The 13,905-nt window shown below is 29.5% G+C and overlaps 1 protein-coding gene across 4 annotated transcripts; it reads right to left on the bottom strand.

The window, feature by feature from the left end:
* Positions 1-68: 68 nt before the first annotated feature.
* LOC114258350 (protein ABIL2) lies at positions 69-7,328 on the bottom strand. Of its 4 annotated transcripts, none has more exons than XM_082882080.1 (10): positions 6,872-7,328; positions 6,191-6,330; positions 5,423-5,505; positions 5,163-5,313; positions 1,763-1,862; positions 1,557-1,661; positions 1,396-1,438; positions 953-1,041; positions 592-734; positions 69-413 (listed from the first exon to the last, which is right to left on the bottom strand). In XM_082882080.1, the coding sequence occupies exons 2-10, from the start codon at positions 6,293-6,295 to the stop codon at positions 231-233; spliced, it is 1,002 nt and encodes a 333-aa protein (XP_082738206.1). In that variant the 5' UTR covers positions 6,296-6,330; positions 6,872-7,328; the 3' UTR covers positions 69-230. The 4 variants fall into 4 exon arrangements, with proteins under 4 accessions (XP_082738206.1, XP_082738204.1, XP_028054117.2 ...); XM_082882078.1 differs by having other exon boundaries at positions 953-1,056; positions 6,872-7,308; XM_028198316.2 differs by lacking the exon at positions 6,872-7,328 and having other exon boundaries at positions 6,191-6,868.
* Between the last annotated feature and the right edge of the window lie 6,577 nt (positions 7,329-13,905).

A 13,905-nucleotide genomic window follows, 5' to 3' on the forward strand; every position in this document is an offset into this window, starting at 1 on the left:
AAATTATAGGCATTGAAGCCATCATTGGGAAAGAATTTTAGTTCCAAGTACTGAGACACTAATCAACCTTCCATAGAACCTAATAAAATGATATATATCAACCAACTTAAAATTATTATGTGAATGATAAATTACATCACTGCTGAATAATTACGAAAAAGGACAGCCCAAAAAATCATGAAAAGTTACATGATGGCACAAATGCCTACGGAAATAGGGCTGTATTTCTCTCAGTATTCATCTAAGTATGTATAGAGCACATCATCTTTCTTGGACTTGCGCCGGCTGAGCAAGGCCCTGAGCAGACGTTTACTTTTACTCGGGTATTGTTCTATCTCTTTGGAATTTTCCTTCTCCTTTTCTTTTTCAGGACGGAGGCGCATTGAAACCGATTTCCGAGGCTCTGAAGCATACTGGTACAGATGAAATGATATTTAAGAATCCAAAAAACAGGTATATATATAGATAATATGAATTTAAACAGAACAAACATAAATGTATTAGAAAGATAGATGGGTTGTTCTATTGAAAGATCAAACATTCAATTTTAACAAGAGAATGAATAAAGAAACATAAGTTTCCGGTGCTTACCCGCTGTCTTCCAGCAGGAGGGGTGGGAGTGGTTGGCCGAGTTGGATTTGGGGTGGTCGATCTTCGATTTGGGGTGGTTGGCCGACTAGAGACAGATCCAGAACGTCGCAGAGGAAATCGATGAGGTGAAACTGTCCTCCTTTCTGATTCATTAGTTTTGCCAATGAAACATCAAGATTGAATTTGAGAGCTTTGTCATGATGAATTTAAAATAACGTGAAAGTAATTATTTGAAAACTTTCTAGTCCTATAAAGATAATAGCTCAATCTCTTATGTCTTTTATAAAATCCAACCTCAACTCCATTTAAAATCCATCCATATCCAAACAGAGCCTAAGATCCTAACTTGAAATGTACAAACCTAGTTCTGTTTTTGGCATGCTGCTAGTGAACAAGAAGGTTCCAGATCGTTGCAAGGGTCCTGGAGAAGGTGATGGGGATCGCCCTTTCCTGCATGGCATAAAGCTAAAGTTCTAATGATCCAGGTAATAGTTTTAATTTCGCTTTCAGAATATGTTTTCTATAAAATTTTCAAAAAAAAAAAAAAACTAATATCTAGTTTGGTGAAAAAATGAAAAAAAAAAAAAAAGCATTCATCATTTTCATACGGTTCTCTTTTTTGGGGCGGAAATAGGTTTTGAAACTCAAAAATATCGTTTTGGAGTTTATTTTTGCCAAACTAATTTCTATTTTTTCAAAGAAGATTATGAAATAAAGCCAAAGAGGGTGATTATTGTCTTTCTGAGTATAGTGATAGAGGATATTACATGACATGCGCAAGCAAAATGTAACATTGGAATTTACCTGGCAGAGGATGATGGGGTCTCTCTAATTGTAGGCCGAACAACTTCAGAGAGAGGAAAAACAAAAAACAAAAAGCAACTATAAATGTGAGGAAATTACAGCAAAACCATGATCAATGAAGTACAATTTGAGTCAAAATAGCAAATGAAAGAACGTGGTACCGTGCCTAAACTGATTCCAGTTGTCTTCATCGTCCAGACTAAACCCTTGATAACTTGAATTAGTGCCTTGCATGGTCTCCCCAACTGAGCTTGAAATGTGTGAATCTGTGAACAATCAAACATCTTCAACTCCAAAACTCCAACAGAATAAATAACTTCCATGAAAAAGAGGGAAAAAATGAATAGGATAAGATAAGAGTAATTGCCTGGCAAGATGTATCGCTTGTGGTACTTGGGAGTGTTTATCACTAGCGACTGCTGGGAAAGGCCTTCACGATCAATGTTCTCCTGGCATGTCCGTATTCTCTAAGATACCATGTCAAAGGAATGAAGAGGGTCAATATTCTGCATTAATCTCGATTCCTTCTCTTCAAAGCAAAAAGCATAGTGGGCAACCATACTAGTTGATTCAATCTAATAAGTGTACAATTTTTTCCTCCTCATAAGATGATTTAGAATGCCTGTGTGCCTCTTAAGGTTAAAGAAAAATACTTCCATGGCATCGGCTCATACTACAAGTGATTTGGTTCCATAGAGAAGGCCGAGATGGTATCTGTCCCTGCAATGGTGTGTTATGTGTAGGGAAAAAAAGGAAAGTATAGATCTTTTACTTTTGCATTGTCCTTTGGCTCGACATTTATGGTGGAGAGTTTTTCATTTGGCAAAGGAGGATTGGGTTATTCCACCCTCTTTTGAGAATATTATATGCATTGATTTTATAAGACTTGGTCGAAATGTCAAGGCTCAAGATCTCTGGAGATGAGTTGTTTGCGCGATTCTTAGGGTTTATGACTAAAAAGGAATGCTATGATTTTTTAGGAAAAGAGTAAAGATGTTGAGAGCGTTTGGGAGAAAATTTGTTTGGCTTCTTTTTGGATTTCGGAGACCCCTTTCTTTTGAAGGATTCCCATTTTTTAATTTCAAGAGACTGGAGTACTATTTGTAGAGTGAGGATTCATCTTTTTCTTTTCACTTGATTTCAGTGTATTTCTTGTACCCCTCTTCTTGTATTTGTTGACTTTTTTAATAAATAAATTTCTTTTGCAACCGATCAATAAATAAATACACCAGTCAATTTTAATAAATATACAATGCAAAAGCAAAAAGAGGAAGCTACCTCCCAGCCAAAGTTGCATCTCAAGTCTCGCATAACTAACTTATTTGTGGTAAGTTCGAGTGACTAACTTATGCCATACATTTGAATCAGCAAGTCCCCAAAACAAAACAAAAAGGTAATTTTGCCTTGCCGAAACTGGCATTCAATCTAGGAGAGTTTTGGGCAAATTTGCATTAAGTTTCTCTCCTACCATTTTGGCCACAGGAAAGTATTAACTTGAAACCTTATGAATCTCTGTGTTTTGTTTGTGGTTTCTCCATGCTTACATTTAGGCCTTGTTTATCATCCCCTAAAAAAGTCAAAAAGTTAAAAATCACTATCCTATTTAAGTCACATCATCTTATTTAAATCACATCACCTCTCTACCACATCACTTCAAACCCAATTCATACCCAACTCATATTTCATAAAAAGTCAAAATGTGCACTTATTTAGAACGTCTCAAACAACTCCTTAATGTATTTTACAGTCGTATCCCATCTAACCTAAGATCATGTATGAACAACTATTACATTAAGATATCCTTAAATATAAAGCTGATCTGCAGGCGATTCATGGATGCAGTGCGAGTGTCTGCAACAGCCATTTGTCTCCAACTAATCCTTTTGTCAGTTAAATAAGGAGGGATTTGTGGAGGGAAAGTGAACGAAATAGAAGCTTTTCTCTTTTTTTTTTCACTTCTCTCTTCCCTTTTCCTTTCCCTCCACAAATCCCTCTCAAATACTTGATCCAAACACGGCCTAAGTACTCCCTGAAAAATTGGCTCTTACTGATGAAAAATATATTAGGAAAGTATAAGGCCTAAGACTACCCACAATAGGATTTGTGACAGGATCAGGGTAGGAATGGATTCCAGGGTAAAGGTTTTAACATCCTCTCACCAGTCTATAATAATAATAATATGAATTTCAATAGGATGAAAAAGAAGTGGGCAATTGAATTACAAAGTTTGAATCTTCATGCATTTTACTATTTATAATCCCTCCATTGACTTTGATAAAGGATGGCATCAATATCAACTTAACTTTTGATTGAATTTTATTCTCCAAACAGTCAAATCTTTTGTCAAGAATATTCTCTATGGAAATCATATTTTGCTTCAAACTTGTGATTTTAGCTTCATGTTTGTTTTGAGCATGCATTTTGATGAAAGCTCCGCATTGGTAAATATGGTGTCGGTTAAAACAGCAAATCACCCCTCATACCAAATTGATACAAGACAGATTAGGAAACTAAGATGTAAGGCTACATGCAATAGGGATTATGGAATGGATTCTAAGGTTGAGGTTCTAAATGGTATAAGAAGGTTTCTAGGGTTTATGAAAGTTTTAGTTCAATTTCCGAAAGTTGTAGGGTAGTAGAATTTTTCAAATATGGTGCAATTAGAAGGCTTGGACATGAACAATTTTCGAGTTTTAAAGGTTAAAGTAACGATCAATAGGAAGGGCTTAACGTTGATTTGTGCATGATCGGGTAGGCTTTTGGGACTGAAATGGGCCCTTTTTGGGACCTGTGAACATTAAACCAGGAATAATAGTAATGAGAGAGAATAAGTAGAAGAAAGAAAAAAAAACAGAAATCACACCTAGAACTAGTTACACAAAGCCATAAAAGCTTCACACAATTCCCTAAACTCAACTCCGATAAAACAAAATATTATATGCATATTTATAGGTTGTTAGACTTCTCCTAACTGTACAAAGATTATAAATCAAAAATTAGTAAACGAAAAAACATTTAATTAATTAGAATATTCTAGATCAAATAAAATTTTCATATAAGACCCAAAAACAAATTTTGACCCATTGACAACCACCAAAGTCTATGCCACCAATTTGCCAACTTAACAAAATGTCCTTAAAATTACCACCTAAAACCTATGAATAAAAAGCCATAAAATTTGTTTGACAGCTTTCTAATCTATAAAATACATAAAAGCAACACTCAAATTGACCCTAAACATAATTATACACAATCCTGCTCCACGTAAAATTCCAGAATTTGCCCCTCTTTTTTCCCCCATGTTCAGCATCTATTACCAAAACAAGTAAGTCTATGATCATTCTTAGGAACTTTCAATTATCCTATCTAGCACGGCAGATGCAAAACTTTTGAAACATCATTTTTCAAATTTAAAGTAACCATTACTGTATCTAAAGTAGATAGTAGGAGAAGTGAAGCAATCCACATCATCTTTCACTAGTTAACTGAGGAACTGTAGATCCTTCAATAACCTTAAAATTTCCTAGTTTTAAGATTTACTATTTTAAGGATTCATAATTCCAAGTTTATATAAAAAGTTTTGATCCAGTAATGTTTGTTAAGCTTATAAGAGATTTAAGGTAGACAAATAGGATCTGTGACTTAATGATGGCCATATTCTTTCCGTAACTTTTCCAAACTCTCAACCATAAATTTCATCAATAAGTAATTCTTCGAACTAAACACTATAACCGTCGAATCCTTTATAATAAAGAAGATTAGAATACCTGTTCTATACAAGATACCCGAAGCTCTGTTCCAGAAACTTCATCAACTTTTTCATCCACGAGATTATTAACCTTATATGTAACAGAACCCAAATGATCCACTGTATTCACGAGGGCTTTAATGGCATAATCTTTCAATGTATCCACTACTCTGTATGTGTAGAAATAGAAATATTTGACAAACCAAAAGAAAATAAATTAGATAATATCAATCTCCTCTTCAGTAAACAAGAGAGCTCTAATGAATCGGAGTAACTCACATCTGTTTTTGGTCGTCATTGGTGTATGAAAGTTCAAAATACTCGGCAGCTGAGTACAGCTGTGTTCTCAAATTCTTCAAATCCTAAAGAAACAAATACAATAGATAGTTTCAAAACCATGTTTTTCTTTGGATAATCGCTAGCCTCAATTAAAAAAACACAGGCCACACAATGTATTTGCTGAAAAACTGGAATTGTAGATACTAAATGCGTGTATGCGTAGTTATTAATCGCAAAGTTGAGAGTGATCGGAGCATAAAGGGATTGAAGAAAATGAATGTACAAGTTTCTCGACTACTTCAAAACACAAAGAGCTAAGTGCTTTCATCATTTTGAATTCATTTCCAAGCTGCAAGCACTTCTTTGATATATCAATTAAATAATTTACCTCATATGTTCAATGCAATCCACCAAGGCACTTTCCTTTACAGACAGAATAAAGCTAATATACTCAAAATTGACCCGAAAAATTTGTCCTAAATACAGCAACTGAAATTCTCATTTTGGATACTTCAAAAAAATCGCTAAGTTAGATTGTAAAAACACCCATAAATTCCTCCGAACTGAAGGAAGCACTAAAAGAAGAAAAAAAAATTAAAAAGGTCCCTAATGTGCAAACAAAAGCACTAGGAGGATTTGTCTTTCTCACCATCACTCACCTCATTAATCATCTAAACAAGTGATGAGAAACCTCATTATCACCATTTCTTTTCTTTTCTCACCAAACCCCTCAATCCAAACAGAGTGCAAATAGATAACAGAAATTACCTTGAGACTGTCAGAAAAGAGCAAGCTCTGATGCATAGAAACCTCATCAAAATTTGCCGGGCCTCGAGGGATTGCCGGTGAAACAGAGGAAATCATTGTCTCCATGAAGGAAAATTTTGCATCAAGAATTGTCTATCCTACTACAAAAAATTGTGAATAAAAGCAAAACCCATCCAAAATCAAACTCAAGGGAACGAAAAGGACTAAAAACAAAAACAAAAACAAATTAGATGACATTCTAGTTCTGATTCTATGCCTAAATGTTGCGCTATAATTCAATCTTTAATTACAAAACAGGAACCCCAATCAGCACTGAGAAAATCAAAAGGAAATGCCAGAGATAGAGACAGCCTTAAATTACAAGTTCGAACTAAGATATGATTCCGATTCATATTCAAAAGGAGGTATTCAAACAAAGATTAATTAATTGTTTATCATAACACACAGACAAAACAAAACAAAACAAAAAAAGGGAAAAGAAGAATATTCCCATATCAAAAACTTAACATTCAATCCTTAAAAACGTCAAAAAGCTGTGTATTTCACAAAACCCCCCATTTGGTTGCCAAGAAATCCAAGAACCCAGAAAAATGAAAAATGAAACCTTGTGAATGGAGGATTAAAAAACCCATTTTTAAGCACTTTCTCAGAAACCAAACAATGAAATGCAAAGAGACTAACCTGGGTTTTTTTTTTTTTTTTTTTTGGGGGGGGGGGGGGGGGGGGGGGGGGGGTGTCGAGAGAGTCACTTGTACCCAATTCAAAATTGATCAACCCATATGAGAAAGAAGGGGAAAAGGAGAGATAAATAGGGCGATTGAATGGAAAGAGACTAAAGTAGTTTGGTAATGAGATTTTGACTAAAGAAGGAGAAGACGACAACTATGGTTTTGGAGGCATGTTTGAGAATGATAAGGCCAGAAAGTGCAAAGACGTGTGTAGTACAGAGAGAGAGAGAGAGAGAGAGATGAATGATTGAAGAAGAAAAAGAAGAGGAGGAGAGCACGTCTGAATGAAGAGGGAATCCACAACCATAATCCGAGAGGAGCAATAAAAGTCCACCCTTTTTAGAAGCTGAAATGAAACAAACCCACCAAAACCCCAAACTATTATTTGATGAAATGAAACAAACCCACCAAAACTCTTATTTGATTAATGTTTTTGGGAAATGCGAGCAAACCCAAAAGGGCTCTCAATCACTGTGAAAGTTCGACTCAATTCCATTTGTCCGAGTTGACTCAGTTTGATATTATAAACGAGGCTTTTCCCAATATAAGCCTTTTTTACATTGTATTTCCAAAATTAGGCCAACTTCTGACGGAATTCCAAAACTAAGCTAAAGCGCCATTACTATTCGCGCTTTTACTGTTAGGAGGCCAAAAGTTGATGAATAGTGAAATCGCTATTTGAAATCGCGATTTTAATTAAGAAAACGCTGTTCCAAATCGCGCTTTTAACATAAAAAAATTTTCTGAAAAAACGCTATTTAAAATAGCGCTTTTACTGTGCATATAATAATTTTTTTTTTTTTTTTAAAAACGCCATTTGAAATGGCGTTTCTACTATTGATTCACCAACCAAAGCCAACACACACTGACACACACACCAATGAAATAATATAATTTTTATATATAATAATAATTTATAATAATTAATTATATAATTTTTATAATTTTCGTAAATATAAATCATTTTTAGGTTATGAATGGTTTGATTTATAATACGTATGTAAGGATAAAAATTTTTATAATCAAAAATAATTTTTTCAATTTTTATAATCAAAAATAATTTATAATACGTATGTATTATTTAAATCTTTACATTTTTTATTTAAAATTTTTTACAGTAAACCCATCTTCACATTTTATAATACGTATGTATTATTCAAAAATAATTTATAAAAATTTATAATTAATACGTATGTAAATAATTTAATACGTATCTTCACATTTACATTTACAGTAAACCCATCTTCACATTTACATATGTATGGTTTAAGAGTAAATTTTTTGATAAATGACTTAAATGATAAATCAAACCATCCATAACCTAAATTTTTTTACTCTTACATACGTATGGTTTAAATAATTTATAAAAATTATTGTCATACGTATGTAAAAATCGATTATAAAAATTGCAAAAATTATTCAAAAATTATTACAGTAAATCCATCTTCACATTTAGATTATTTGTAATTTTTAAAATTGCAAAATATAATTTTCGTAAATATAAATCATTTTTTTACCCTTTATTTATAAAATAAAGGGTACAAAAATTGTAAAAATTAAATTTTTTTAAAAATTATATAATTGATTATTATAAATTATTATTATATATAAAAAAATTTATAATCAATTTTTGCAATTTTTATAATCGATTTTTACATACGTATGGCAATAATTTTTATAAATTATTTAAACCATACGTATGTAAGGGTAAAAAATTTTAGGTTATGAATGGTTTGATTTATCATTTAAGTCATTTATAAAAAAATTTACCCTTAAACCATACGTATGTAAATGTGAAGATGGGTTTACTGTAAATGTAAATGTGAAGATACGTATTAAATTATTTACATACGTATTAATTATAAATTTTTATAAATTATTTTTGAATAATACATACGTATTATAAAATGTGAAGATCGGTTTACTGTAAAAAATTTTAAATAAAAAATGTAAAGATTTAAATAATACATACGTATTATAAATTATTTTTGATAATTTATAAATTATTTTTATCCTTACATACGTATTATAAATCAAACCATTCATAACCTAAAAATGATTTATATTTACGAAAATTATAAAAATTATATAATTAATTATTATAAATTATTATTATATATAAAAATTATATTATTTCATTGGTGTGTGTGAGTGTGTGTTGGCTTTGGTTGGTGTATCAATAGTAGAAACGCCATTTCAAATGGCGTTTTTAAAAAAAAAAAAAAAAAAATTATTATATGCACAGTAAAAGCGCTATTTTAAATAGCGTTTTTTTCAGAAATTTTTTTTATGTTAAAAGCGCGATTTGGAACAGCGTTTTCTTAATTAAAATCGCGATTTCAAATAGCGATTTCACTATTCATCAACTTTTGGCCTCCTAACAGTAAAAGCGCGAATAGTAATGGCGCTTTAGCTTAGTTTTGGAATTCCGTCAGAAGTTGGCCTAGTTTTGAAAATACAATGTAAAAAAGGCTTATATTGGGAAAAGCCTCTATTATAAACCGCTCTCATCGCTTTTTGAGATTTTCCTCTTTCGACTTGTCTTGTAAATCTCAATATGAAAGAATTTGAAAGATACGTGGAGCTTATTAGAAGTTTTATTTTGGTAATTTAAATCGTTCACTTTTTAATATTTATTGAGTAGAATAATCATACAAAAACTTAAAATGATCGGACATTTGTAACTATATGTTTGAATCAAATTTATATTATAAAAAATTGATAGTTGTTCTTGAAATTACATTTATCGTCAATTTTTTAAAAACAAATATGATTCAAATATAGTTAATGATGTCCAATCATATTATTTTTTGCATGAATATTCCACTCAACGAGTTTAAAAAAGTGAACAGTTTAAATCATCGGAATTAATTTCAAAATAAGTCCACCAAGTCCAAATACTCTCTCAAATTGAGATGACAACTTGAGAGAAGCCAAATTATTTTATGATACTGTTTTACTATATTGATTCAATTTATTAGTTTTGCAATAAAGATTTTCTTTCAGTACTTTAAAAAAAAAAATTACTTTTAGTTTTAGATATTTTTTTGTTTGCCTTTGGTGAAATTTTATAATTTAGTCAACAAAATTTAGTTTTTCTAAAAAGTTTTTTTTTAAAAAAAAAAAACAAAAAACATAAGAAAACTCAAATAAAAATACACACATATTTTTATTTGAATTTTCATTTGTTTTTAGTAAAAAAAATCATATCTAGTTAATTTATTATTTTAGATGTATCTAAATTAAGTGCATTTAAAAAGTAAATAAAATGATTAAAATATAATTAAAAAAAAACTAAAAATCTGTTTCAAAATTAGTTTAAAAAAATTAAGCCAAACAAAGCCTATACATTTTATTAATATTGTCAAATGCAACCCAAAAGTTCTATCACTATATAACAATGAATAATGATATGTGTATTAATTAATGTATTAGTTAGTATACTAACGGATAATATAGTATGATTTTAAAAATTTTAAATATTTGTAATTTGTATAATAAGTGGAGTTAGTAATAATGATATAACACTAATTATACATTAATATGTACATTAATTGATAAATGTAACACCACCGATATATCTATATGAGATTTTGACTCAATTCCGTTTGTCCGAGTTGACTCAGTTTGATAATACGAACAAGCAAAGTACTCCAATTTGAAAGCTGATCGAGTTTTGTAACGCTTCCTGTTACGTTAAGAAAATTTCACTTTGCCCCTCAGATTATGTGAAAATTTCACTTTGTCCCTTTAAATTACTGGGGCATTTATTCACAAGTTTTAATTTATGAACTTATACTGCGTTAAATCTTAATTAAGATTTTTTCGATTTTGAAGTCCTATTAAATTTTTAATAGTCAAAATTACCCTTCAAACAAGGATTGTTCATCATTTATAATTATTTATAAAGGAACACGATGATTTGACAATTATTTTGATTTTCAAAACTTTAAAATATCAATTTTCAAATTGAAAAAACTAAAAAAAAAATATGTGCAAACAAAAAAAATAATGTTTTTTTTAAATTAAAAAAAACTGAATTATTTTTTATGCAAAATTGAAAATTTTGTATCAATAAAGGAGTATGATGATGGAACATTTATATGCAAAATTAAAAAAAAAAAAAAAACTGATAATGTTCTCAGTTTAAAAACTGTAAAAAACAGTAATGTTCTCTTTTTTATTGGATAGTTGAATCAAACCAATAAGTAGAATGGCAAAAATATTTAATCTCATACTCTGTTTTTTTCATCAATTAGTGAAAAATTATCTTGAAGATTATTATGCAAAATTGATAATGTTCTTACTTTTAAAAATTGAGAAAAAACCTGATAATATTTTCAGTTTATTAAATAAGACTTATTAGTTCAAAATAGTTTAAATAGGATTAGAACTACCATAACTAGGGGTGGGTGCGGGTCGGTTGCGGCCACGGAACCTCTAATCCGTCAGCCAAATTGGCGGATTGAAAAAAATTAATCCGCATCCGTCCGCCAATCTGGCGGATATGGATTGAGCGGATTGACGGATAGATGCGAATCGGTTTGGCGATTTAAAATTTTATAAATTTTTAATATAATTCAATTTGTGTACTTCCTCAAAAAATATATATATATATATATTATAGTCAATGACTTAAAAAAGTGTTACAATCACTGCATGCCTCATGCAAAAAAAGAAAGTTTGAAACTTTAGAATATGACAATCACTACATGCATCATCCACATATTACAATCACAGCATGCCTTATCCACATAAAGTATTACAATTTTTAAAATATAAAAACAATTCAAATCACCAAAACCATGAACAGAGCAGTAGTAGAAATTGTATGCGTCTGTATTGTTACATCTATATTTATTTTTTAAAACAAAAACCAACCAGCATATATCATCTTTTTTATTTATTATTTTTAAAGTTATATTTAAAAACCAAAAAATATAGATAAATAACACATTTATTTTTTTCAATTCAAAAAATATATTTAAGTTGAAAACTCTTTTTCAACAGAATGTATTCAATAGAATATTTAAATTCTTTTTGAATTGAAAACACAAATAAAATATCTAAACAAATTAAAAATACAAAATCTTTCAAATTACTAGGGTTTCTCACGATTTGGCGGTTGGTGGTTTGATTGCGGCCAAAAGAATCTCAAATCCGCCATCCGTCAAAAATTAGGCGGATTGGAAAAAATCAATCCGCAACTGTCCACTTATCATCACGCATCCGTAAAAAATGTGGCATATCAGTTCGGTTGGTTTGGACAGATGGATATATCCGCTGCTCATTGCTAACCATAATATTTATAAATTGAACTTTTAGATAATTAATTCTAAATTATTATGCTGGTCCCTTTGCACCGAATTGTAAATTTGGACTAATTACAACTTACAAGGATTTAAAATTACATATAAAAGGGTTAAAATTAAGAAGTAAAATATTTCTTATTATCTTTCTTATTTCATATTTTTAAATTACAATATAAATATAAATAAAATTATACATGCAGTTTTGATTGAAAACTCACTTGAGTTGTGTTTCGAGTGGGGTTGAGACGGAACTCAACTTTCTCTCTCCTTCGTCATTATAATTTGATGGGTTCTTAATTTGTCCAATAATACTATTCAAAAAATATTTAGAAAAGTGTCAAAATTTATTATGTATGAATTAAATTTATATATTTTTATATGACCTACACTATGTTGTTTTTATTTTTATTTTTTTAAATTTAGTAAATTACATTGATCTCTTGTAAGATTTGAAAAAAAAGGTAAATATGATATTATTAATGTAGTTACACCCACCTTCATTTTAGTGAAGTTAAATGAATAAAAACTAATACAGATTGTATGAAAAGACAAATATAAAGAAGATAAAATATACATTTTAATATAAAAATAACAATGTTAAGTTGTAAGGTAAATTACACTCACCTCCCCTAAGATTGGAGAAAACACAATTAATTTCAAACTTCTAATATAATTATATTGGTCTCTCTTAATATTTTAATTCACATAACATTAAGCCCTTTTTCATTAATAATTATATAATTGTATGAATCAAAAAAATTACGTTGTCATCTCTATTATATTAAAATGTATATTTATCTTTATTTATTTCAATACTAATTTACCATATGCATTAATTTCGACCACTTTAGCCTTATAAAAAAGTAAGGTTAGTGGAATCATATAAAAAATGTGAAACTAATTATATTTTTTATAAACCTTAGAAAAAAAAGAGTGTAATTTATAATAATTTTTATTTATATAACTAACAGAAAATTAAGTTAATCCCTAGCTCGATAGTGGGGGGTTTGGGAACACAAAAGTAAGCCAACTCTTTTTTTTTTTTTTTTTAACTATTTCAAAAAAATTTAATTTTTCGATCTATAGCCCCGTTTGTGATCCCATTTTGGCTAAAATAGTCATATAGGATAAAATAGACTATTTTAACTAAATATGACAAAATGTTACATTGAACTCATAATTGTTTCATTTTTTCTCTCACAAAAGTCTGAAAAAGTTAAAAAATTTATCTCAAACGAGACTTTTAGCCCCAAGCTAAAATAACTAAAAAATTAAAAAGTTAACCCACATCCTAAAAGAACCCTATATTGTGTAGACAAATTTCAAAAGTAAAAGATAAATCAAATTTTTTTTTTTTAAATAAGTCAAAAAATCCATTTTTTGTTTTTTTAAACTTTTTTTTTGAAATTTTTAAAAAATAACATTTCAATTATTCTTTTGTCGAGTAAAATACAAAGTCAGCAATTTTTAAAATTTCTTTTTAAAAAATTTACTAAAAATATGGAATTATTTGAAATGATCTAAATAAGTATATTTTTTGAATTTTTACGAAAAGATATATAAAAAATATAAAGATAATGTGATTAAAAAATAATAAATAAATACATTTTTTTAGTTCATACTAAACAAATTCTAAGGTTTCGTTTGGAAATATGTTATTTTAATAATTTTTTGA

Source organism: Camellia sinensis, chromosome 8 (genome assembly GCF_055761805.1).
Source record: "Camellia sinensis isolate YWXY chromosome 8, ASM5576180v1, whole genome shotgun sequence".
Taxonomy (NCBI): domain Eukaryota; kingdom Viridiplantae; phylum Streptophyta; class Magnoliopsida; order Ericales; family Theaceae; genus Camellia; species Camellia sinensis.

Excerpts from the sequence above, each read along its gene's own strand:
- LOC114258350 (XM_082882078.1), bottom strand. The coding sequence starts at position 6,295 with ATGGAGACAATGATTTCCTCTGTTTCACCGGCAATCCCTCGAGGCCCG. Across the intron at positions 1,662-1,762 it reads CAAGCGATACATCTTGCCAG|ATTCACACATTTCAAGCTCA; the intron begins GCAATTACTCTT and ends GATTGTTCACAG. Across the intron at positions 1,439-1,556 it reads CTGGAATCAGTTTAGGCACG|TTGTTCGGCCTACAATTAGA; the intron begins GTACCACGTTCT and ends CTCTCTCTGAAG.